Source organism: Colossoma macropomum, unplaced genomic scaffold (genome assembly GCF_904425465.1).
Source record: "Colossoma macropomum unplaced genomic scaffold, Colossoma_macropomum, whole genome shotgun sequence".
Lineage (NCBI taxonomy): Eukaryota > Metazoa > Chordata > Actinopteri > Characiformes > Serrasalmidae > Colossoma > Colossoma macropomum.
The window spans coordinates 37,694,130-37,721,447 of NW_023494793.1; the positions used below are offsets into that span (position 1 = coordinate 37,694,130).

General features: G+C 39.8%; 1 protein-coding gene across 2 annotated transcripts in view; it reads left to right on the top strand.

Annotated features, from left to right (window-relative positions):
* The window catches only part of gripap1 (GRIP1 associated protein 1), a 78,325-nt gene extending 53,673 nt beyond the window's left edge, over positions 1–24,652 (top strand). For both annotated transcript variants that reach the window (XM_036579467.1, XM_036579468.1), the window contains 2 exons: positions 11,932–12,092; positions 21,228–24,652. In XM_036579467.1, the coding sequence (XP_036435360.1) occupies positions 11,932–12,092; positions 21,228–21,308 (242 nt within the window). In that variant the 3' untranslated portion in view covers positions 21,309–24,652. The remainder of the gene's footprint in view (positions 1–11,931; positions 12,093–21,227) is intronic.
* Positions 24,653–27,318: the final 2,666 nt, after the last annotated feature.

Here is a 27,318-nt window from a genome sequence, read left to right on the forward strand (position 1 = left end):
GCACTGAACTGGATCTACTTAATAAGCCATGTGTGCAATACAAAATTACTCCAGACTGTTCGAGGTCAGATGAATTTATGAAGTCGTTAATTTCTGGCTTGCTGTATTTACCAATCGTAATACTCATTCCCAGATTAAAAAAGGTCCTCACCTTTTTATTGCTAGTCATATTTTCACCAAGAAGAGCCTGTCCAGATAATGGCAACCTCTTGGTCCGATGCAGGACAGCAGCAAGGCTGCGTGAAGAATGGCTTTGGATATAGGCCTGGATTTGTAACGGTTGGTGACAGATACAGAGAGGGGGGCAGCGGAGGAGACGAAGGCAAACAGACAAAGAAGGAGGAAAACTATAGAAGAAGAGAAAAAGAGAGGGGGATTGCAGGAGCCGAAGGCAGCGGTGCTAGATGAGAGCTGACATTAGCAGGCATGTAAATGATTCAGCACGCGGACATGCCTGAGTGAACTCCACACTCGTCCTCAATAATGCAGCAAGGGGGCGAGCGAGCGAGTGATCAAGAGAGAGACCCTCTCCTTGCTGCTTTTGGTCGAACCCACTGTCTGTATCCATCCTGTGGAGTTCTGCTTCATCCCATATCCTACCCACCTGCATTACAGTAGGCAGATCCTCCTTGATGACCTTGATGAGCTGTGGTCAGCTGTGTTAGATTAGGGTTGGATTTTAACTTTACAGATAGAGTTGGGCACCCCTGCACAAACAGCACTGGAGCCTTAAAAGCTGCTGCTTCTGGCTCCCAGCCATTAGTGATGTAACACCAACACTGGTACGATTAGCTGAATAAAGTAAAGGCACACTTCAAACTAAAATGCTAATATTGTCATAAGGCCGGTTGCAGTTATTACATAATCGTCTGGTTGCAATTATTGAAGCTGACTGCAGTTGTTTTCCACTGTTGTTAGCTTTCAAAATTATATGTTGTACATTATGTATGTCAGGCATGTTTTGATGAGTTGGGTAAATACATGTATTAAAAAGAAAGCAGAAAATGCAGTATTTGAGATACATCATGGGCTTTATGAAAACAGCAAAGGTTTTCTTCTGACTGGTGTTATAACATCTAATGAGGGCAGCAGTAAGTAATGTTAATTTAAGCTGAAACTGTGTCTGTCATCAGTTGGCAGCTGCTAAGTCTCTACAACTGGCAAGCTAATTTTGCCACTAAACGCTTGTACTTTTAAGGCTTGTTGCATAAAATAAACAAAGTACAATAAATTTCTTTCAGTTATATGATGTTTCTTAGCTTGAATATCATAGTCACAGGCCTGATTGCTAATGAAAAGTCACATTTTAAGGGCTTTTTAGCCAGTAATCTTTATCATAAATCGTTGTCTTCAAAGTTGCATTCATTGTTTGTCATTAACATTGTTTGGGGATTTTTGGGTTGGTCTGCAGTGATTTCTGGATTTATGAATAAAAAAAATCTACTTTGGAGATAGTCCTGTGTGGGGTGAGAGTTTTGTGGCAGGAAAGGTGGACGGAGTAATGATGCAGTGATGACATGAATATGCAGTATTATTCAAATGTTTGGAATCACCTTTCATTTCATTAAAAGCTGTTATTTTATTTAATAATAACCTATATAATGAAGATTAAAATACTGTAGCTAGACAACAAAAGGTTTTTTAAGATGTTTTATTCAGGATTCTTCTGGAAGTTTTTTTAGGGTGGGTACAGCAAGAAGTTATTAAACGATAAATAATGGTAATATACTAAAATGACTTTTTAATTTCTTTTCTGCCTCCAGATTATGATCGCCCTGTTTCAATGAGGCATTGTGGATATTAATATTAAATCCAGGTCAAACTACAGCATATCATAGGGCCTTATTTAGAAGTTTGAAAACCACAGTCATTTTTATGTGCTCTGGCAGGGGGAAAATGGTCAGTCGAAGTGTTTTATGACTGACAGGAAAAACCACAATCGCTGGCCAGGGAGGTTCAACAGATGTTGAAAACTAAGATGCAAGCTAGACTTGAATAACATCTTTAACTCAGATAACGTCTGATGAAATGCAATGACCAGAATAGACCAATATAGCCATTTCCCTCGAGTGTATCTGTATTTCAGTAAGGTTTAAGTTAGCCCAGTGACCGCAAAGTGTGCAGAAAATAAGAGCTTTTCTCCAACAGAATAAACTTGCACACATCAGAGTACCTGGAATTTGAGTCTCTCATTCTCCTCACACAGCCTGTTCTTTAAATAAAATGTCACTGAGACTGCACATTCTTTCTAACTAGCAGCAAATTCTAATCAGGGCAACTTTACCAGTTATCTGTAGTAGCTAGCTAACATTGTGTAAGTAGCTGTACTAATAGGGTATTCATAACAACCCAACAAACAAAGTTAAGTTACCCTTTATTAATTCCGCAATGGCTCACACACTAGGGGGCAGTGAGCACACTTGCCCAGAGCCGTGAGCAGCCCGATCCACAGTGCCCGGGGGTTAGGTGCCTTGAGTCATGTCCTGTCAGCTCAGGAGACCGACAACCTTCCAGTCACAAGGCTGGTTATCTTATCGCTATGTTTTTCTGTCTGCTTGTTCAACAGTAAAAGCTCAACAAGCAGACCCTGTCCACGTTCTTGTGTCAACCAAATCACAGACAAAATGTCTTTTTTTTTTTTTAAATATTAAAAATTATTTATTTATGTGATCATTTATATATTTGGTACTGGCAAACTGTGATGTGTGGGAAACAGTGGATGTACCTCGCAGGTTTTTGGAACGCTTTTATTATCTATTCTGAGGTCAGTTTTGCTTTTTGAACTGTGATGGACGCTAAGCGTAAGAGGTTGGAGAAGCATGCAGCACTCGCTCACTCAGCACCTGGGAACGATGCATTTACTGTGAACAGACATTGGTCTGTGCTTGAATGATTCTGCTGCTTTCTCCTTGAAGCCTAGCACATAATCCTTCATGAGCAACAGTGATCAATAGGTCAAAAATCCACGTGTTCATGTAACACATTATTGGCATTTCTGTCTCTGGGTACGTGTCCAATTTGGCTTGTTCCTGAGAGCCATCTTCTCCAGCTCCATTAATAAATATGCAGATTAACATTTGTTGTTCATAAATGTACAAGTATGTACATAAGTACAGTATGTGCTGTGTTATGCAAAGGTTTGGGTGCACCTGGTGAAATTACGTTTGGTTGATTTTTTTTTAAGTGGAAAAAGTGCACATCCTCTACAGAGAACACACTTCTGCACACTGTAGTGCACAATTACTGTTTATTTGATGAATTTAACATTGATTTTTTTATGTTTTTAATTCTGTTTTATTTAATGTTTTTTTTTCCCCCCGATCAGTTAAGCGCAGCAAAAAAAATAGAAGTTGTGCAGGACAATTTGTTGAAAAATACCATATTTAAGTGTGTTAAAGTAGAGGATGTAGAGGATGTTACTTTATTTTCACTTTAAAAAATCAAAAAACGTAATTTGACGAGGTATTTACACTTTTGCATATTACTGTATGTGAATTTGGGGTGTGTGAATGAGAAAGCAAATAAAGCCCAGCTTTTATATAGGCTAGATTGAGGTTAGATCCAGAAACAGTTGAAATATATTTCTTTGACTAACATCCACTGAAGAGAAAACCTCTAGAAGGCAACGAGTCTCCATCCAGCGATCTGATTAGTTGTAAATTTAGCTGATTAGTAAATCTGATGCAGTTTGCATTATGTTACTCATGCATCACGACAACTTACAGATTTCCCTCGGCTGTTTCTGAAACGTTTATACGGGATTTGAAATGCATTCCTTTGTGTGATTCAGATTTTTTTGTGCAACTCCAGTGCTGTCACCTAAAAAGGTACTTTAATTTTAGCCCAAATGATGTTTTATTCGGTTCATCGGTTTGTGAGTTAGGACGCTTGAATATCAAAATTAGTCTGAATTCACATCCCTAACGTGTATGATGTAAGATGGCTTTGTGATAACGTAGAGGGCGTCTCTGCAGGGGGAGCGGGCTGATCCTGCATTCAGGTGCACGCTGCAGTCATGTGTGTATGGGGACTGTGTGTGTGTGAAGCGCTGTCTCTTGCTAAGTGCTCTTCCCTGCAGGAGGAGTCAGTCAGGGTGAAGCTCTCAGGCGAACACAAGCCTTGCTGCAGTCTGGAGGCTCTCCACCCCACCCCTTACGTGTCCTGTTGTGGACATGCACTGGTGCATGAAGTAAGCTAACCTTTCACTTTGCACCATCTCTCCTACTGTGCCGCTAAAGGGGAAACAAAACAGGCTTTCCGAATGCTTCGATTTGGGAACCTGCAAGTTCAAGGATTTAATGGCTAAGGAAGGTTGCATTGCAGCAAATTGTTGCAAATCACTCAATTATTCTCATGCCGGATCTTACATTAGCAGATTAAGAGAAACTGAAAGCCAGTGCTAATGGGCTTTCTGCTTAGAGTGAGCAGCAAACAAAGACGGGAGTCTTGTTAGTTTCAGAATCTTTTTTGAAACTAAATATTTCTCCAGGAAAATAAGAGCAAGCTCATCTGGATGCCATGCAGAAGCACATGCTCCATTTCAGGTCCATGACAGTGGATGACACATAGCAGCGAGCAGGCGGGAACCTAGTTGTGGAGATGAAATAGCCTGTTTCCCCCTTGGTCCTTTTTCCATTTAACCTGTCTCACTCCAGTGGGAGTTGGCTGCAGGGCTGCAGTTAGTTGCGTAGGCAGTAGGCGCCTCAGTGAGTCAGGCAGCAGCGCCTACTGGAAAAGCCTTAGGAGCGTCCTAATGAAGCTTCTGAACAACTGCCCCCTGCTCTGGTCCCGGTTGAGCTTCAGTGAAGGTAATCGAAGGAGACGAGGTTTTACCGTTGCTTTGAAGGTCACAGCCACCTAGAGATGGCAGAATACCATGTTTTACACGGTTTAAACATGGAGCCTGATTTGATTGGACTGTTTACATTTAGATACATAAAATTAGACAACATAAAGTCTTATAAAATATTGTAAAAAAACAAGTTTCCAGAAAGGAAATGTGTTCTTTATTTGCTCTGTTTTTTAAACTTCTTTTTCAGAACAGTAACATGTAGTGTTGGTTGCTGTTATATACTAGACACCAAAACATAAACAGATGGTTTATTTACAATTTAAGGTATTTTAGGAAGAATGGCACGTCATGACAACATAAAAGGTTGTAATTGATGTTAAATAATAAACAGTAATTCTGTAAAAACTGAAGTTCTATTATAGTAATTTTCTGGCACAGAATATCTGTGAATAGCTGTTTGATCAGTGAGAGTTTTTTAAATATGAGGCATTCTGGATAATAATTTTATTGTAAGTTGGTTCTCAATGATATACAACTTTCTCAGTTTTTATGGTATCATCTTACAGCTGCATTGATCACTGAATAGTTCATTTTTTACAGATGTCTGCAAAACATTATAGAATATTAACATAATATTAGTCATTTTATGCATATATCTACGACAAAATTGATTTTGTTTTATTGAAAACAGTGATTGCAGGCTTTTAAACAATAGTTTACATTTGCAGTTTTTATTCTTTAAACACTGCTAAGAGTAAAATCAGTGTTGTTGTGCTGATGTAGATGCCCAGCACTAGCCATTGTGCTTTGAGCTTTAGTGTAATTCAATAAAGAATAATTTTGTGATTTGCTTTTTGATATCACTGAGTTCCAGTAAACATTCATCATTGGTAAATCTTCACAAGCCAGGATTCCGGGAACCAGAATTTTCAGTAAAGCTGGATTACTTTTACCAGATGTTAGCATTACCCAGAAAGAACGCCTCAAACCTCTCCTATTGGACAAGCTTGAGTTTTGGGTTATGTTACATGGCAAACCGAGAGATCCTGCTTTGTGAAATACCTTCCCCGGATTTAAAGGATGGAAATATTTTCCATCTGAAACTTTGAGACTCTGCTGCTTTTCTCAAATATTTGCTGCGTCCTCAGGAAACTTCTCCGGTTCTCCAGCCAGCTCTGTGGCCGGGGATCCCCTGAGCTGGGAGCTTGATGACATCAGCGTCTCCCCTTCATCTGATGCCTCTGAGTAGCCCGGCTTCTTCGTTTAACGTTCTCCCGCTGGCCTGTGGCAGGGCACTAAGCAGAAGAGTGATTTTGGCGCTGGTCCACGCCTTTGAAACCCATCCCCGCAGCATTTTCCACCCATTAGAGGAGGGAGTCCTCTCTGTAAATCTGCTTTGTGGATTCATCAAAGCTTTTCAATAGAGCTCTGCCTCCACGCTGCAGCAAATTAGAATTAATGTTGCTGATCAATATGTAAGAATTACTAGTTACAGGCAGGTGTGGCGTTTTCCCATCGATGCCATCATTAGTGCTGACGTTGATGTAGCAGTTGTTGCTTTGGTTTGAGGATCTCTCTGGCCTCATTGCCCAGCGTTTAATATATTCTGTTCGGGTGTGGCCTGTTTGCTTGCTGATTAAACACATTACATACAGATCTTATACAGTGTACAGTATAGTATACAAATCTGGGATATCTTTACATTTTTTTTCCCAATGAACTTAACAAATATCAGGCAAGAATAAACACGATTGTTCATCATCAGATTATTTGTGACCTAGTACTTTGTTTGCCCCATTATAAATCATGCTTCCAGATATATTTTGATTATTTTAAGTGAAATCAGAAACATTTTAACATCATTGTGCACAGATATAGAATGACCTGGGTCATGCATATCAAACATTACCTGTTGTTGAGCTTACTCACACAGAGACACAGAGATCTGGGTGTGAAATACTGTGAAAAGATTAAAATTTAGAAGCAAGCAGATTTAAAAATATGTTTTATTATTCAAAAATTGGAAATCCTTTTGTGGGAAACTGGTAGGTTTTCATTTTGGGCCTTAGTAAGCTTAGTAAGCTTTAGATAATCAAATTGGCTGTTGCTAACACTAGAGCTAACCAGTGGTAAATTTTGATGGCTCATGTGCTTCTGCATTAGGTTTTTTCAGGGCTTTTTCTTCTCACTGGATGATGTGCCAACATGTTAGTTTATTGATGTAACATAAGCTACAATGAAATACTCTGTATGGCCAAAATTATGTAGACATCTCACCATCACACTTCTATGAGCTTGTTGGACATCCTGTTCTAAAACAAAGGGCGTTAATATGAAGTTGCCCCCCTGGCAGTTATAAGAGCTTCCACTCTTCTGGGAAGGCTTTCCATTAGATTTTGGAGTCTGTCTGTGGGAATTTGTGCCCATTCAATCAAAAGAGATACTGTGAGGTCAGGCACTGATGTTGAACAAGAAGGCCTAGCTCGAGACTGACGTTTCAGTTTCTCCCAAAGGTGTTCAGTGAAGTTGAGGTCAGGGCTCTGTGCAGGCCACTGGTGTTCCTCCACACCCAAGTCATCAAACCATGTCTTTATGGACCTTGCTTTGTGCACAGGGACACGGTCATGCTGAAACAGAAAAGGGCCGTCCATAAACTTCCCTCCTCAACTGGACTTTTGGCACTGTGCATTCCGGTAGGTAGCATTGTCCTGGCATTTGTCAAACCTACATTAGTCAATCAGATGGCCAGATAGTGAAGCAAGATTCATCACTCCTAAAAACGTTTCCACTGTTTCAGTGTCCGGTGGTGGTGTGCTTTAAACCACACCAGCCTACACTTGGCGTTACACATAGTAATCTTATGCCTGTGTGCAGCTGCTCAGCCATTGAAAGTTCTTGATGCACAGTTCTAGATCAGTAATTAGGAGGGGTGTCCACATACGAATCGTGTATCTTTTTCTCTGCCTTCTCAAACAGTTCCTTAACAGTGGACTTAGATTATGTTTGAAATGGCATTAAGAAGTATGTAAAGTATTAATTTTAACCTGAGGGTAACTACAGACACCCTGTAAATAACCTTGTGAAACCATTTTCAGTAGTAGTACACTTTTCATTCTTACTTTTAATCTTATTTTCAGGCAGTGAGGGAAACACCACTATGTGACCATCACCGCTAACAAAACTTCTTACTAGCATGCTGAAACAATGTGTGGCTACTGAATACAGAAATAAATAAATATATGCTTTTTTCTTCTTGACCTCAACATTTGTGAGCAGAGTTTCTTGCTTTTAATCCTGCTTCTTGGCTGTGCACAATGCATATAAAGCATGTGGTAGCAGAAAGTCCTTGATAGCATATTTTACATATAACCTCTACATATAACACTACAAAAGGCATCAAGTGCGTTTGCATTCACATCCACTCGCCTCAGAGTCATTTGGCACCTTCCTCACTGCTCTTTTTCCCATCTTCTTTTGAAAGACTCAGAGAGTTACCAAGGCTCACCCTCTTCTAACGTTGTGACAGAGAGCAAAGAGGGGCGGCAGGCTTCTCATGCTGTTTACTGTCACCCTCTGCAGGTGAGGGAAATGTCAGGCATAGCCTCCAACGCTGAAAGCTACACGTTCAAAGGTTGAGCACGCCTCTGGGCTGGGGTTAATGTCTCCATTAACAATGACTTGCCACTTACTACGTAATATCTCTCTGCTGCGAGTTCTTAGTGCACAGAGAGTTGCAGTACCTCCTTAAGCTGCAATGCTAGTCTGATACAGATCTTCAGTCTTGGTGAGATCCATCTGAAACATTTGCATCAAATCTATATGTTGTTTTTGCACCAGCTTCTTAAGCGCAAATTAGATTGTGAAGATTTATCTTGATGTGTCTCCAAATAACAATGCATTTGTGGCTTTTAAGTACTATCTGGCATGTCATGAACGTAGGCACGTTCTACAAGCAGTTAGGATTGAGTCATTACATGAGATCCAGCCTGATTTACAGCCTGATTTATGGTATATTGACAAATCTCTTGCCATGTTCCACATTTAGTAACAGGGACTTTAAACAAAGACAATGGCGGCTAAAAGGATTGGAAAAAAACTAGTTTCCTGCTTTTCTACTATGGCAAATCAAATTAATACCAAAATTCCTTTGCAATTCTTTAAAAAGCTTTAAAGATGCTAGTTTAAATAAAGCACTTCACTTAAGACCATCATCTAAAGCTACATTCACATTACAGGCCTCATTATTCAGTTCCAATTTTTGCCAAGATTTGGTCTTTAACTCGATGGTTCACATTGGCGTAGGTAAGTGACTCAGATCTGCCGTTGATGTAAACGAACCTGTCTCCTGAAATGACCTGCATGTGCACGTTCTAATCAGTACCATCACATGAAGGAACCAAATGTGTTATGTACAACAAACAGATTAACCAGCAGAACAAGGCTTCGTTGTGAAGACAATTTTCTTTAAACTGCATTCAGCTGTTCATTATTAGAGGAAGACAAAGGTGAAAACGGGTCAGATGCATTGCGTTTATGTTCATTAACTTCAGGTTATCCCCTGCAGCCTTGTTAACGCTGAATGATGGTGGATGCGCAGTGGAAAAAAAGGAGAAACACACAGATCCAAGCGTTCTCATTAAGGTCGCATGGCTATGAATCAGATCTGGATCGGATCTAGGACCACATATAAAAAGTGGCTCAGATCTGAATAGAAAAGATCAGATTTATGTGTCACATTAAGGCAAAAAAGGGATTTGTGCCTCTTCAGCCTGGTAATGTGAATATAGCCTAAAAGTAGTCTATAATGCTGAAACTCCTCAAACAGTCTTTTGACCCCACAGGGAGAACTACGCAGCTAACAGCATCACATCACACAGTGTGAGTGAGCGCTACATCAGGACAGATTTGTTACAGGATTGGATCGGATTAAATCTTTTTTTTTCTCTCCGATATCCGATCCAGCATTTTTTTTACCTGATATCGGCCCAGTACCCATTGATAACGATATGCCTTCTCAGTTCACTGCAATGACAGTGCAGCTGTCCTCACTTTGACCTCTGAAAATCCTACATTGGCTAAAGAAAAAGGAAATGTGTGGTGCCCAACACCGCAGTCGGCATGCCACCAGTCGTGGTGTTGCAGCGATCATTGCGGTACCGGTGTTGCAAGCTGACCTTGAATCTCTCCACTCACCCAGATAGTGATATTCGAGAGAGACGCAGCTCGATCGAACCGATAGCTTTTGCCCTTGACACGCTTGGCAAGCACTCCACAGCTCACTTCTCCATCCTCCTTCAGTCAAACTGCACCAGAGCATCTGTGGGTTCACCTGGAGCTCAGATGTTCCTGTCCTCTCCTGTTGTTAAAGAGGTGTCCCTGCCGTATCGTTTAGCTCATTAACAGAGGAGCTGTCCTCTGGACATCATCACCCACGCACCCGCCTTTCATTTTTTAACAAGCCACTTCGTCCAGTTACAGCCCTAAACCTGCGACCTCTGCACTGCTGCTCTCGTCAGAAGCCTGTCAGGCTGTGAACTCCACTGATACAGCAGGCCTCATCAGGCTGCCCTTTCATTTGATTCTCTGTTGTCAGCTCCATATTCTCTTTCTCTCATTGTCACTTCTCTCTTTCTTTTTCTATTTATTTAGTCATTTTTGCTTTGTTTCTTTCTTTATTGCTTAGCGCTTTGCTCCTTTTTGTGCTCTCTCTCTCTCTCCTTTCTTTAACTGCTTTATTGCGTTCTTTTCTTCCCTTGTTCGTTCTTTTTCTTTCTTTCTGTACTCTGTGTTGCTTTCTTTCTTTCTCTCTTCCTGTTCTCTGGCTTTTAATTGATACTGAATTGCTTATTGATGTGGAGCTGATGTGATGGTAAGCCTCTCTCTGGTGTTGCGATGTTGAAGGTGAGGGAAACTGGAGCTTAGTGAGAGTACAGAGAGGACATTCTCTTCTTCTATCACACACTAATGCTTCCCTGCTATGGACTTTTCACATCTTCAGGCTTGCTGGGTAACATAAACATGCGCAAGCATTTTTATTTGTTTGTTTTTGTACTCTTAAAAAAAAAAATGCCATTTGTGTATTAAAATCAGTCTCTTTTTTATTTCTTTCTCTCTCTCTTTTTCTTTAACATCTGTCATTTTCTGCATTACTTTCCATACAATAATCTTGCTTCAATTGCAGTGTGGCTGAAGTGTCTCTATATTACTAGTAATTCTTCATTTTCTACTGGATTTCTACATCTATTTAATGCTTTAAAAAGGAAATTATGCGCCGGAAGCTCCATCTCATCTGTCTTAACAGTGACCTGAAGGTTATATATGTTTATTGGTTTAATATTTGCCCGTTCTGTTGCTAGGCTTTGATCCAGAAGCCAGTCAAGATCTGTATCTGCTTTGTACACTGGATAGTTAAAGGATTCTAATTTAAATCCATTATTTTTTTTAGGGTTCAGTAGCATCTCATTTGCTGTGTGATTTGGTAGCATTGTCCCAGTGGTCTGCTTTGTTTGGTAATGTGGTTTATTTAGACTTTGTCTTTGGTCAGCAGTGCTGAGCTGAAATTATTACCTTGTTAATTAGTTTTAGAGCCATTTGACAGAGGCGACTGATTTCATTACTGAACTCTTTGGTTTTACTATGTAAACCTCTGCATGGTTTACAAGATGTGTAAATATTTATTCTACTCTACCAGCCCCCAGAGTTGTTGAAGTCTTCCCCTGGTAAAAACTGATACTGCATATTTTGCAAGATTTTAATTTTCATCCATTCAGTGTTTCTCGTTTCTTGTAATGACATTAAAATAGCTACACAATATATTGTTTGTTAGATTTGCAGTTGAGCCCTCTCTCTTTTTTACTTTATGCTGTGATCATTCTAATCAATCACAGATTCAGATGAGTGTTTCTGTGGGTGTTTTGATGAATCAAGGTATTTATGTAATCCAACAAAAGCAAAATATTTTGGTCAAAATAATGCAGGCCAGTCTTTAACCATGTCACCAGCACTTTTATAAAGATATTGTAAAGGATTTTGCAGTGTAATTACTAGTATTTTTGTCCATGTAATACAATCTTGTCTCTCCCTTTTTACCTAGTTAATTTGCTCACAGTTTATAGATCACACTGTCTACTTCTTTTCAGACGGAGGAGCAGCAGCAGCTGGTCACCAGGCAGAAAGAGGTGGTCTCAGTTCGGTGTTAAGGGACCTGGTCAAGCCTGGAGATGAGAACCTCCGGGAGATGAACAAGAAGCTTCAGAACATGCTGGAAGAGCAACTGACCAAGAACATGCACCTACAGAAGGTGGGTGAAGACTGTGGTTTTGGACACAGAACAGTTTTGACTGTTTCGGAAAATAAAATGAGTCCTTTGGGTCGTGTAGCATTTGGGAAGCATGGATGATCATTAATTTCAAATTTAGCTTCACTAAGTAAACTAGAATCAGAGAAGCTCTTTGCAATGAAATAATAATAAAATGACAAAAACAGTAAACTGTTAAAGGAATATTTCAACATTCTTCAACCCAGTGCCACATCTGCTGCATCTGTAGCATCTGTAGTGTACGATCGATTACCTCAGACTGTGATTTTGACATTTCTTCTTGTACCTAGAAACAGAAAACTCTCACTGACTCACACCACCATTACAGTAGAGACCAATGGGAAAGTTTTTGAATTTTGTTTATATATGCAGTTCATTACTCAGTTTTCATGCTTCACTTGATCAACATGGATGTAAGTCACTAGAACTGCTTTGAGAGAACAAATTTAGTAAAAGCTTTTTCTCATGTCTGTTTCATTCTAAGACCTGTTTTGTTGGATTCGGACGTAGACAGATATAAAATTTACACTGGCCACTCTGTCCATCAAGCTTATGAATAAGAATTACACATTTATTGTATATATACACTTACTGTATTTACAATTAACAAGCATGCTTCAGTACCAAAAACCCCCCAGTCCACTCCACTTTGTTTCATTATACCAGTAAAACGTGACGTGATGGGCATGAAGGGATCCTCATTTTGACCTTTTAGTCAGCCAGACTCAAGTGTTTTATTATTGAATCCCACCTCCATCTTCATCAGGTTTTGATTAGTGGGCTGTGAAGGGTTAGTTATTGAGATCGCTAAAGATCTTTGTGCTGTAACAGCACTCATGTTGTGCTCTGCCTGTCAAAAACGCTGATGGACATACTGGACAGGACATCGCATCCTTCCCAAAGTTGTACTTTAGCCACGTGAATTCTTTCTTTCACTGAATCAATTGGTCAGTCTATTAATCAACCTTTATTTTGACACCGGAAATACATACTCATTTACAATGTAGCCGAGCAAATTACACAGGGATCGAAAAGATTGAAATTAAATGTATCAACTTAACAAAAAAAATGAACATCAGCAAGAAAAAAAAATGTATAAAAATTTAAAAAAATAATAAAAATAACAGCTCAAATAGGAAACAGGCATAACATATTAACAGAAATATGTAATGAAAACATTAATATTAAGAAAAATAGTAAGCAATAAGAAAACTAAAATCTTAGAAAAATCTAATTATTTACTAGAATAGAACAGTAAAACAATTAACATCAAATAAAACAGTTGCAATAAAATATTAAGACAAAGTAAATAAAAAAATATGTAGTTCAAAGGAGAAAGGAGAGGTTATAGTCAAGTTACAGGCTGTCTGAAGGTGGTTAGAGACTAAAAGTTTAACATGATTGAGTGACACCAGCGAGCTGAGTTTTCAAGACTCCTATAGTGAATTCCAGATCACTGGTGCACTGTAGCTAAAAGCAGATTTTTCCAGTTCAATAAAAATTCTAGGTACCTGACAGGTGATCCAGTCACTAGAGCGGGTCTGATAATAATTTTATTGTTATTTAGATTATAGATGAGATATGAAAATAATTACAACATTTTTTTTACAGAGTGAACTCACTGACCAGTCACTCTCATATGTGGTGTTGGCACGGTGGCAACCAAGCTGATGGTTCCACTGTGTCCCAGCAACCAGAACTTTTTGACAAATGTCAGAAGGATTCGTTCCCTCTCTGCTTACTTTCAGATCGTGATAGTATCTCCAAAAGCAACTCAAATAGTGCTCAGACTGAGTCAGACATCCAAGCTATATGTGAAAGCCATAAAGTTCCAGCTGCTGAATGAGGTGGTGAAAAACTCGGTTTTACTTTTCCAAAGAGGAAAGTAGCCCATCGTTGGCCCGTTTTGTGAGCAGCAAATTATATCTTTGCGCACATCTGATTATTTTGGCTTCTATTGTAAGTGAACTTGTAACGTACATGTAATTATGACATGGTAATCAGACCAAACTCGACAGATACTGCATATAGAAATTGTGTCGAAGGCTAGAGTATTCCTTTAAGAGCTGATTCATCTTAAGTGAGGAGGGGTTCAGGTGGGTTAAGGAGAATTGAAGCTCGGCCAGCATGACTCCATGGATTCCCTACTGCTGCCTAATAAGCTGCATAAGCTATAAGCATGTTGGAGGAGGATTGTGTGACAGTGCTGACTCTGACGGGGCGCTGGGCCGTGTGTGTATGTGTGTGTGGAGGCGGCTTGCTGTCACGCAGCCCCAAGACTCCACCGAAGGGGGCTTATTCATCGGGAGCCAACGGGTGGGCGTGTTTTTGAACGATGAAACGGTTCAGGGCACAGGAATAGAAACGGCACCCCGGGCAGCCTGCTGGGCGATGCATTTGATGGGATTACACCATCACACAGATCCACTAATGACAATTAACCTCTCACATTGCACTGCTTGTTTCAACAGCTGCCACTTTAACTACAGCACACAGAAAATCAGATTTACTAGTCAGTTTTTAAAAAAATGACAAAATACGACGCATAAAAGTTCTTATTATGTAATTCATGCCCACTTGTTGATATGGATTTGCATGTATTTATACTTGTTACGTAGGAGTGTTTACTGTATGCACGTTTGGTGTGAGATACATATTCATGCCTTTGTCGTGTTTGTGTGTATTGGAGAATGTGGAAGTGAATAAGCTGCTTGTCCACACTGAGGGGGTGTTATTTCTGCCATACGAGGCTCGGAGACGGTCTGGATCCTTGGCAGAGTGGTGTGTAGGCGTTGTTGGTGCCCAGAGGGAGTTGTAGGTTACACAAACACCCTACTTTAACCTTGGCAGAAGGAAATAGCGCTGAAGGAGAAGAAGGAGAAATAGTAGGAGGAGGGGACTGAGTGGTGCTCCTGTGAAAGTTTGCCCTAAAGGACATTGGGGTCACTCTGCAGCATTTAGACTTGCAGTGCAGGGAGGGCTTATCTGCTGAGCCACTGATTGGCTAGACTCTTAACATCATGAGATCACTACACACTAAAACAGTACTTCCCTGCATTGGACCTGGGGACACTTTCCCAAAGCAGGATTTCTCAGTCAGCCATATAACTTAAGCCGGACGTCCACTGCACAGTTTTTTAGCTTGATTTCAACCCTGATTTGCACTTTCCAGCAAATTTTAAGAATCTGAAGCGTTTTTCCTGGATGTGGTTGATCTGGTCATATAAGACGAGATGAGTCAGTTTTCGTCCTTCTAGTTTAGCTCCAAAGGCCTTTCCATATTTTCAGACATTTATTTTTAATACCTTAAAATGAACTAAACTAGTGATTCAGACAATATCCAAAGAGAAAGCTAGGAGAGAGGAAAAAGAAGCATGTACTAATGCTGTGTGTGCAACATACTGCAGAGATGGAGGAGTTGCTGGCTAAACACAGACAAATAAAAACCTTTGATTTTTGTATAAAGTATATGCTGAAGGCAATCACGTTACAGTTTTAAGTCAAAGCTGCCAGTTTGTGGTAAAATGTTTCTTCACCTCTTTTTGTAGAATAGAAGGATTTCTGCACTGTCAACCACATATTCATCCCCATTTAGCGTTTTTGCTATGCTTTATATTTGTGCATCAAAGCACAAATACATCTAGTCCAATTTAGCTTTGTCTGTTTCACATGATAATGGGGAGATTTGATGTTTTGAGAACTTCATGTTTTTTTTTCTGAAAATACAGAGACTAATAATTCAGTGAAATGCTGCTTTTATGTTTTAACTGGACTGTAAAATGTTATAGTTTTGCTTATATATTTTACTCAAGACGGGTGGCTAAATGTGAGCGTTTCTAAGGACGTGTTGTTAGGGATGTGATTGAGAAGGCAGGTGTAGTGCGGCTTTATTGCTCCTTAGGTTAATGACTCTAGCTGATGTTCATTAGGTCCGGAAACAGTGGGAAAATATTTCTCTGAGAAACAACCATGATGGCACATCGTCCACAATGACTACGATGATGCCCACAAAAACTGCTGTTTTCCTCAGCCTTTTTTTTTTAATACTAGAACATTTTTCTGTGCTTGCTGCCAAATTTTTATGCTACTGATTACTGTTGTCACCTAAAAGAATTAGCCTCCAGCCTTGCATGAATTTCAACGGAAGCATTTTTTTGCTACTTCTTGCAGATACTTGAGTATCAAAATTAGTCAGGGTGTAAATCCCTACCTGATGCCTGTCCAATAGGAGGAAAGTGAAGGAACATTCTTAATGGTCAGTCTTCATTTTAGGCTTAAGTTATTAAGATTTACTGAGGAAAACCTGCTTTGTGCTTTTGAGGAACGCTGTCACGCTTTGTGACATTTTCCTTGCATATCCCATAAGAAATACTTCCTATACATCAGTTTGTACTTCATAAAACATAATTTGTTGGGTTTTTTGGCTTTGCAGCATTAATGTAGGGCCTCTTAAGATGCTTAGAAAATTCTTTGATTTTCCAGGTAAAAATTAGTCCATATTTGTTTCTGACTAAAAGCACCAGAACTCATTTCGATCGGAAACCAGTTAGCAGAAATATCTGGCTTATTCAAGTATAATGGAACTCATTTTCACACACCCACACACCCCCATTTCAGCTTAGGAAGAACTGGTTAATTAGCTGATTAGTTGGATCAGGTGTTAGAGTGGGAGAAAACAAGGCAGGGCTATGAACCACTGCAGTAAACCCCCCCCTCAGATGCGTGCCAGTTTCCTGCTGTGTAGGAGATGGTGAGGTTTTTCCGTTCTGCTGGTGTGCTCTGGTTTCATCTTGACTGGACTGTGGAGTGCAGAGGGTGAAATTGCAGCTTGTGATGTGGTGAGAGGAGGACTGTGTTGGCTGCTGTTCAGTAGATGCCATTGCCCTGTGGCAGACGAGGTTGAGCTCATTAAGGGAAGCAGGAACTGTTGAGATAAAAGGAAAGCTGCTGCTGAACGAACACTCCTCCACAGTCCTGACACTCTTTCTTGCTCTCCAGCAGTCCCTCTGTGCTACACTTAAGTGTAGGAGATATGCCAAAAATGTAACATCACGATTAGGGCTGTCACCATCGATTATATTAGTAATCTAGTAATCTGTCTGTCTGATTAATCTGGTGATTAATAGAGTAAAAATTAAAAAGTCAAGTCAAAATTAAGATGTAACAGTGTAGTGTGACCTCAAAACTATTGCAGTGTGCATGGTGGAGAATGGACATTACATGAATTGTGTTATCTAATTCATTTGGGTTGTTTGAACACCAAAATTTGCGAACGATCAGCACCAGCATAGCTGCATAAAAGTAGACTTAACCAAACAGTTACAAACCATGCAAAGAAGCCTTTTAAGACTTTATTAAAAATATATAAAAACTAGTTGTGTCAAAGTGTGAGAATGATTAATGACACTATTTTTTTATGACATTAACACATTTCCTAGTTTGTCCCTTCAAACCATCCGTAGTTCCTGCTTAAACCCCAGCTGCTCATGCCCTGACTCACACATTAATTTGATAATCCCCTATGGACCATCTATAGATATTAGTTATCAACAACCTTTCTGGTGATAGTTGATTATAAACACCACCAGGGTAAGAGGTTAGGGTTAGGAGTAGGTGTAGATTTTGTGTTAAAGTTAAGGTTGGGGTCCGGATAAGGGTTAAGGTTAGATTTACTAGGATCTTTAACACAGCCTCAAGTTTAGTTGCATTTATTAGATACTTAGTTAAAAGTTAGGTAAAGACAGTCTGAGCAAACAACTATCTACAGTGGACAATTAAAATAAAGTGTTTCCATGCCCTGTTGCTTAGACTCTGCACCTGTAACCCTCTTGTTCAAATGCAGCTCGAATACAGCTTTTAAAAGGCAAGTTCCACCTGTAACCCTCTTGTTCAATTACAGCTTTTAAATGGCAAGCTCCAATGATGACTCTCTTTTGCAGCTTCGTCAAACTATGCTGGACAATGCTTGGGAGATAACCATGAATAAACGAACAAGCAGCAAAAAGCAATAACAGAGAGGAAAGCTCCAGTCCCCATTGAAACAATCTGTATTGTAGCACTTGGAGAGCAAGGGCTACAGTCGTGGGGGACTTGGAACATACAGGCACTGTTGCTCTTACTGGACATTTGTGAGGAAAATTGTAAACTGCATTTGCTCTATTTTCATGTTCACCCTGTATTTGTGTGATTTTCATGTTCAGTTTACTAGTTCACATAATGGAAGTAATGTTACTGAATATTGAAGGTAATGAATGCATTTTTATGAAACATTTGTCCTCTCATATTGCTAAATCAAAAAAAAAAACTTCAATATGAAATTTGAACAGATGAAGAGAAATGTGATTAGTCATAAATAACTACACAATGAAGCTGATTAATCTTGGTTAATTATTTTAAGTGTTTGACAACCCTAATAAAAAGTCTAATGTAGCAAAAAAAAACGCATATAAATAGGCAAGTATGTCAGGCTCTGTTTCTTACTGCAAGAAGCAGTAGGAGAATTTAAAATATGCATTATCATCACGCAAACCTCCAACTAATCACTGCTGGTTAATTTATTTTAAATAGATTTTTTTTTAAATAACATCAAATTTATTCACTTAATCATGACAGCCTTTATCACAATACTTGACTGATATGTATAATGATATTACATTTTTCTGGGGTTGGAAGTTGGAACAGAATGCACCAGCAAAACAGTAGTGCTGCATTAAAAAAATGTAATTTTTCTTTTTCAGCTCAGCATTTGCTCCATTGTTCCTTTTTTGACTCTACCACCCTCTTTCTCCTCACTCTCACTTCCTGTGCTAGAGTCCTACCCAGAGGCCATCAGTGCAGAGCGCCAGCAGAACACACAGCCAGAGTGAAATGGCCTCCACCTGCTGAGGTGAACTTTGTTGCTGGAAAGCTCCGCCCTGGCTTAGCCAGCAGCTCCAGCAGCAGCGTCCTCATGCATATTTGCTGCCAGTTGGGGCCGCCAGCCCAGAAACAAACAGCCCACTTAATATTTGATGGCTTTGGAGTGAACACACGGCAGATGGAACATTGCCTGTGTATTTGTGTGTATATGCCTGTGTGTGTATGAAAGAGAGAGCAAGAGAGAGAGAGATGGAGGTAGAGATTTGACTAAACTCAAGCCTAACTGCCTGATGGCACCTTCTTACCTGTATGTGTGGTGGAAAAGAAGAAGTCGTCCTCTGTTACTGTTCTGCTCGTCTTATCTCTCTACTCTCTGACTTCTTCTTTGGGGTTTAAAATGGCATGTTTTGACAGCAGATGCTCTGAACTCTGCTGATAGACACATCACTAGAGGTGTGAAAATGCATCAGTGCATCGTGTTGAATTGATCTCAAGGTGGTGAATCAACTTCATCGATTTTGGGATGTTACATTCAGTGTTAAATTCAAAGTTAGCGTTCATTTTCCGATTAAAGGACAATTCTCCAAAGTAAACAACCAAAAACAGCTTGAAGGAGCTGTCGAAGTAGTTCTTACAGATGCATTTTTTGCATATTCAGTCAATTTTTCAAAAACATTTTTAAAACAGATTCTGAATTGTGCCAAAATAATCCATTGTAGTTGTAGTGAAATATATTTCATGATGCACTAGTTTGTTTCCTGTAGAATAATTACTTTTAATGTAATCATACTGAGTTATTGCGAGGTCATTGATTAAGACTTAGGACGTAGCACATAGGCCTCCAACATTCTCCAACAAACGGCAGCGTTCTAATGTGGGACATTGGTTTAATACCGCATTTTAGAACAGTGTGAATGGAAATGTGTAAATGATTGAGGACATTCTAAAACAATGTAAACGGGTTAGAACATACAAGAAAGATGTGAATGTGGAGAGCATGCTAGAACTTGAGTAGGGAAGGGTATGCAAGAATGGTGTGAATGGGTGAGAACATTCTAGAAGAGTGTGAATGTGGGAGGACATACTAGAACAATGTGAATGCGTGAGGATAAACGGCAACATTATAATACGGCATTTTTGTTTAAAGCTCTTCCAGAATAAGAACTGGCATACCACATGAACCAGTGTGAATGGAGGAGAATATTTGGCAGAATATTTTAGAACATTGTGAATGGGTAGAGCACTCTAGAACAGTCTCAGTCGGGTAGAACATTCTAGAGCAGTGTGAAAGAGGAAGGACATACAAGAATAGTGTGAATATGGGAGAACATTTTAGGACAGTTTGAATGGGAGAAACGTTCTGCACTCTTAAAAATGATATTTTTTTCAGTGGGTGAGGAAAATTCTCGAGTCTACCATCAATCTCACACATGTATGGCACAGCGACCAAAGCTGTGTCCCAATACAGGGGCTGAATCCTTCAAGGGATGCAGTCTACAAAGGCGTGTCCTTTGAAGGCTGTGTAGACCCGTGAAGGCTGAACCAAAATCAGATTCACTTCTACGCCGGATTTCTTGTTTGTGTCACAACACCGCTGTTCCCGCCCTTACCGTTGCGGCACGAAATGGCGCTCTCGTCAAGTTCTTTTGAAGTTCTCTAAAGATGGAGCCAGAAACTTTGATTTTAGTTTATTTGTTTCACTTATTAAAGCTGGAGATGCTTATCTCTGTCTGCTCTCCCCTAAAACATAATGAAACGTTAGCGTAAACCACACTGGCTTTTTTTTTCAACATTTGCATCGTTAGTTTTTCAACTCAGTTTAAACCCAATACTTACATTAAAAAATGAACTCCTCTGCCGCCGTTCGCTCCTCTGCTGATGCCGCCATGTTCTCTAATCCTCGCCAGCACGCAATGAACCTCGGGCCATGTTGGCTGGTGAAGGATCCACCCGTTGGATCCTTTGTGCCGTGAAAAAGAAGGACACATTTCTCGACCGCATATGAAGGAGACTTCGAAATGGGACTACCAAGTTGCGCTGCTGTGACACAGTCGGCCTTTAAATGCATCCTCCGAAGGACGCAGCCCCTGAATTGGGACACAGCTTAAATGTTTAGGTTTCTTGGTGTTTGTTGATGTTTGCTGTTGGTTGGAGCATGCTGGGTCAGTGTGCTCCAGCCTTTACATATTACTGCATGTTCGTGTGTCTTTATGTTCTGTCAGCACTTAAAACAGGTCCTTGTCTCTTGCTTTGTTGCAGGATCTGGAGGTGTTGTCTCAGGAGATTGTGCGTTTGAGTAAAGACGCCGGCCCTGCCGAAGGCCCAAAGGCCATGGGCTAAGACTGAACACACCTCCCAGCCTCTCAGTCAAAACTCTTCCTCCACTAGCTCATCTTTCCATGGCTGCAGAGAGAATGTTGCACCTACTCAAGACACAAACTGGAAGACTGACTCGAACCTCACGCAAACCAGGAGGAAAAGGAGTGTGTCCATTCGCAAGTCCTGTACTACTGAATGTATTTACACTGTAAACACTCTGTGTCTCGTTTTAGTCTTCGATGCTGCGAGAGCTGGATGGGTCGCTTGCTAGCTGCCCCCGACCGCTTTGCGTCATTGATTCTTTGAGCTCGGGGAAGTGGTGCAGCCCCACAGGACAAAAGTACAGACAAAATTCAAGCTGCAAGGTGGCTTCTACCATTGTTTTTAGCTATGTGATGTATGTTTGTCCATTTTTGTGTAAATCTGACCTTGAAGGGGCTTCCCCCAACCCTCTACCCACCAGAAGAGAGGCTGCGGTCACTAACAGCTCCCTCACGGCTCCCACTGTTTGCCTGTATTTGTCCTGTATATCTGCTTCTGTTTTCTTTTTTACCTGTTCATATGTTTGACTTGTGTAAATATGAACACGGAAAAGATAAAAATAGTAATTTATTAGTTCTATACATTTATAGTAGGACAAATAGCAAGACTGAAAGTATCGCGAGGAGAGATTTGCTGCTTTGTGCCGCAGTGGAGTTGGAGGATGAAGTTGAGCTCATTAAGTGGGATGAGTTTGGCTTAGTTCATTATGTCAACACGTTACAGTTTTTGGCGACATGCGAGTGCTTGTAACTGCGCCGATAATTGTCTGAGCATTTCGCACGTCTGCTCAGAGCGCTGCTACGAAGTAAAAAAGCGCCCCATGGCCTTCCTTCTCTAACCAGCACCCCAATCTGTTGTCTCTATTTCTCTCTCTCTTACACTCTGTTTTTTCAAGGTCCAACCCAGTTCAGCCTATTTCAGCTGTTTCTAATCTGCAGCCTCCAAACAAGCTTTGAATGTTACATCATTCCACTTTTAAATATTCAACTTTTTTTGAAAGGAAAGCAAAGGAAGAGGGCATTTTATTTGTACCTGTTAAATGGAGAACGTTGGAGAACTCTAGAGTTTTTGAGACACTACAGTTTGAGCTGAGCTCAGACATATGCTCTTTTAAGACCAAGAAACTTTCCAATTATTTCCTGTGTACTTCGCTGTCCGCAGCTTAGCCATTCCTGTGTGCGTAACAAAAGCTTGCACTGACATGCTCATCTGTTGACCTATTCATGTCCCACCCACAAACTCTGCCTTCGTAGCAACTGTCGTGAGGTTGGACAAGCTTTGCAGAACGTTGGAAAAGAAGAGCAGTTTACACGCTTAAGATACTCGTTGATATTTCTGAATCTGAGTACCTGAATCAAAATCACCCTTAAAAACTGTTATATAATAAAAATGATAATAGCATTTTTTAGTTGTCTGACGTAACAGATATGCTTCCCATTTGCGCTAGACGTGCATCTTCCTTAAAAAAACCAAATCTTCTGACTTGAATGGCATGAATTTATAATGAACTAAGTGAACTAAACCAGCTATAATTTGTGTATTTTGAACATTTTCCATATATGAACAATAACTGTTCTATCTAAAGGCCTTGTATTTTGTATGTGGCTTCTGGATACTACGTAGAGAAGCTAATACCGACTTAAAAGTACCTCAAGTGTTTGGATTATTCGATCCCCAAGTTTGGAGTTTAAATTCACTAAATTTTATTGAGCCTGTTTACACCTTGTGTTAATGTGGGCTTTGTGTATGGATCACATCTGGATAAACTTTGGAAGGATTCACTAAATTGCACCCCCAGTTTGACCAGATGGGATTGCAGTTTTCCAGTGTAAAAAGCTTTACTTTTTAGGTGGACGTGCTTGGCTTGAACACTTTAATCAGCCAAGAGTGCCAACTTCAGTCTCACGCATCCTCCATCTTTTGTTTTGTTTTGTTTTTTATCCTCTCATCCGCTAGTCAGTGCTGGGCAGACGCGTTTCCCCTTACATAACTGTATATGGATAACGAAGAAACATTCCGTTTACAGTTGTCTTAAATGCAGTCAAGATCTGTCTCTGACCACCACTGAATGTGGTTTGAGTAATCCAGTTGTATTCTGATTGGGTTACTCAAACGTCCTGGGGGGTGTTTCCACCTGGCTTCTCATGAAGTGAAATCTGAAAGTGATCTGATGACTGAAAGCACATGTTAATGCCAGGTGTGAACAGGCCCTCTAAACCATGTGGTTGTACCTATCTGAAACTAGGCAGGTTGGAAACAACAGTAAATTTGCCTCCATGCTAACATGACCTTGATTAGACACCAGTAACACACCTGATCTGTTCACAGTGTGACTGTTCATATGTACACAAGAAAACAGTTGTTTTTCTGTATTTTCACAAAAACCTCTGCACCAGTTTCTCATTAGGTTGAATAGGATTTTTGCCAGTGTTCCACAAAGTCTGTCCAGTTGCTATGAAAGAACGCATTGTGGGTGGAGCATGGATGGGTCTGTTTTGCCTTTCCCCATAAGTACACGAACAAACAATGAATTGTTTTTATGACTCAAATTATGCCCACATAGCCTGTGAAGTGGCTGTTGATTGTTCGTTATTAAAGGATTCTGCAATACTGAATTATTTTGATGACGCAGGTGAGTGGGAGGCTTATAACGTCTAGCAGTAAAGCTGTTAGTTAACTAAGCAGTAGGCCTGACATATTTATTCATCTGGTTAAACCCAGTTGGCTTAGTGATATTAGTCAGATGTGGGCAGTCACTAATCTGTAATGTTTATTCTGGGTGCTTTTGAAAACACGAATTTTGTTTCATGCCTAATTTTGAACTTTTACTCTCTGTATTTTGATTTGATACTATTTATACATAATCATTTGCATGTTGGATATGTATGTATGTATGTATTTTAAATTCTTTGCTTGGACACTAATCAAAATAGGCATCTTATCGAAACCATCCGTCATCTAATGTAGATCAGACACATTATTTATACTGTATTATGGTGAATGGCGAAATGACCAGCTCTTTTTACTTGTGATAAGACGTTCACCACGAACATATCGTTAGTGATTCTTTCGTGTTATTCTGCGTTGAAAATATGCTCTGCGTTTTCTTTGCCTTTTGATTTTATAAAGCTGTTAAATCTGCCAGATAATCTAAACAGGGATGTCATTACTAACTCTTAGCTTAAAGTGAAACAACAGTGCTTTTATCAACATCTCCCCTGAAACTCGGTTTTTATTTATTTATCTGTTTGTCACCTGTCTTGTTCAGCGAAGAAATTTCCCTTGACTTCTTGCAGCGTTAATAAAGAATGGCTGGAAACTAATTTTGTAATTGACTCCTTTTTTTTCTAATGCCAGAAGGCGTTTCATTCACGCCGAGATTTGCCTCGAGTCTTTTGTCTTCGCTGTAATGCAGCAGCTGTAATGTTTACTGGGACTGGAACAGAAACGTCGATGTTAAGAGCGTGTTATACACGCACAATGCTCGCGTACATCATCTGCAGCATTGATGGATCACCTGGGTTGTTCTCATGGCAATGCAGCATTACAAATAGAGTGTTGCTATGAATATTGACCCCCTAACTCCCGCACACGCTTTCTTGCATTCTCTTTCTTTATCCTCCCTCCCCAGCGAGTGCTGCTCTTATGAAAAGCCCCCACTCACTGCAGCATTACCAATTACTGCAGAGCCATGTAAACAAATTACATGAATCATTGAACAGCCTTTTAATTTGGCCAGTTTTTGATCCCAGTTGTCATCTCGTTCATTGCATTTGTCACTCTTGAGCAGATTCAGTCTAAGGTTGAATCAGTCCTGGGACAGTGTGTTATCAGACAGCGTGGGGAACCTGACCACTGCAGAAACAAAAGTATTCAAACCAGCTCAAAGACTGATGAGAATCTTTTGTCATTATAGATTTGACAGTCTGCAGTGCTGTGCAGAAGTCATTTGATTTCCAGGCAAGACCAGGGTTATAATAGTTAATTAAGACTATTACTAAACTAACTGGACTAACTGTAATGAAAAAATCAAAACGACCGTTTTCAAAAACACAAACTAAATCAAAACAGTGTAAACTGCAAAACTAGCTAAAACGCAATTACTAAGTAAAAATCTTCAGTTTTCTAATCAGTGTGTGAATGGGCGTTTAGAACTGGATGGCTTTTCTATTTGGCTGTCTTTAAGGAAAACTTGAACCGAGCTGAGCTGTTGTGCTAATTTTATTCTACCCTTATCAAATATCTACTATCACAGTCTTCATTATAATACTAAATAACTAAAACTGGAAATAAATAAAAACGATTACTTTAGAAAGCTTGAACTATTAATGCACCCTTCAAACTAACTGGAACTAAATGGAAATCAAAACGAAAAATAAAAACTAATGGAAATTTTAAAACTAATAACCCTGGTTATGATGGCCATGCTAGTTATTTATCAGCTTTAGAAAATTACACAAAAACCTCAACTAAATATAACCGTTTTTCAGTATTTATTGTGTCCAATCTTTGCCTTTATTACAGCTTCCATTCTTTTCAGGAGACCCACTTTCAGTTTTTCAAAGAAATCTGCAGGGATATTTTTCCACAACTTCAAAGTCAGTCTAGAGGCTGATTGCATTTTCTGCTTCGCACAATCCAAATAACATATTCAGTGATGTTGAGGTTTGGACTCTGGGGTGGTCAGTCCATTGTTCTGAGAACTCCAGCTTCTTTGTTTGATTTGCGCATTTTCTTCTGTTTTGTCTGTCTCTTTTTCTCAGTAAGAGCTTCTTAACAGCTACACATCCTTTCAGACCCACAGCGCTGAGTTGTCTTCTCACAGTGGAAGGATGGACAGAAACACCTGTGGATGTTTTCAGATCTGAAGCAGCTTGATTTTCTCCTCTCTCTCAAAGATGAAAGTACTGTTTATCTGATGGGGACAGTCTTGGTGTCTACCAGGTCTTGCTCGGTTATTAGGAGTCTCATTTTCTCTGTAGCTTTTAATCATCAATCATAATCAATTTTTTGAGCTTCAGTTTTGGAAATTTCAGTTTTGGAAACTACTTTTTTCCTTCGACCTTATCCTTCCTTGTACCAAGTGTATTATCTTTTCCCTTGTTTTAATGTCCAAAGTTTGCTACTGTAGGTATACGCTAGAGCTACAAGGCTAATGTAGCTAACAAGTAATGCAAGCTTATACCTACTTGTTAGCGTAGTTTTGTGCAAATGTGACTTTTCACTGAATACCTTTAATTTGTGAATGTTTTGCTACTTTTCTCATGTCTTCTGGGCTTTTCTGTCGAAAGTTTTGAGTTTGGGTCAATACAAACAAGCTGCTAGTCTTCTCTGTTTGGTTCTTTGCACATAACTCTTTCTGTCAGCAACTTCAGCCATTGATCTCCTGCACCTCTTCAAGAGAGCTAAACTAGACAAACTCGGGTTTGTCTTATTTGACAGGCTAATGTGTTTATCCACTGGATTTGCCCCTCAGAGAGGCAGAAGGAGAAATTTGACAGTTTGAATTTACAAGAACCAGCATTCTGTTATCAGTCAGGAAGATGAAAATTAATTATTGATACTGAAACATGGTTTATTGATTTATGTGTCATATTTTCAGTAAACATAACCTGCAGTTCTGAAAGCAGAACTGAAAAGCAGAGGAGGCCCATTATATCAGACACTTTTTCCATCCTGGTTTAACTTCAGGGAAGCTGTGGGGGGTTTGGGGTGGGGGGTTTGTGGAGTTACTTAAAGTTGAAAAAAAAAAATCAGTTAAAATTCACCACAGTGAATCAGCAGTAGTTATTTGGCAGTTTGCTTGATGATAATGTATATATGACATTCTTCTACTGCTCTCACTCACAGTAAGAATCAAAGCCTGGTGGACACACCCATTTGTACTTTTTTTAAACGAAGTTGGTCATTGAAGTATTTCTGAATCTTTAAAAGGCTGTGCTGGCTTGTCATTGTCCAGTCAAGTCTATTTTTACTATTTGTCCTTTAA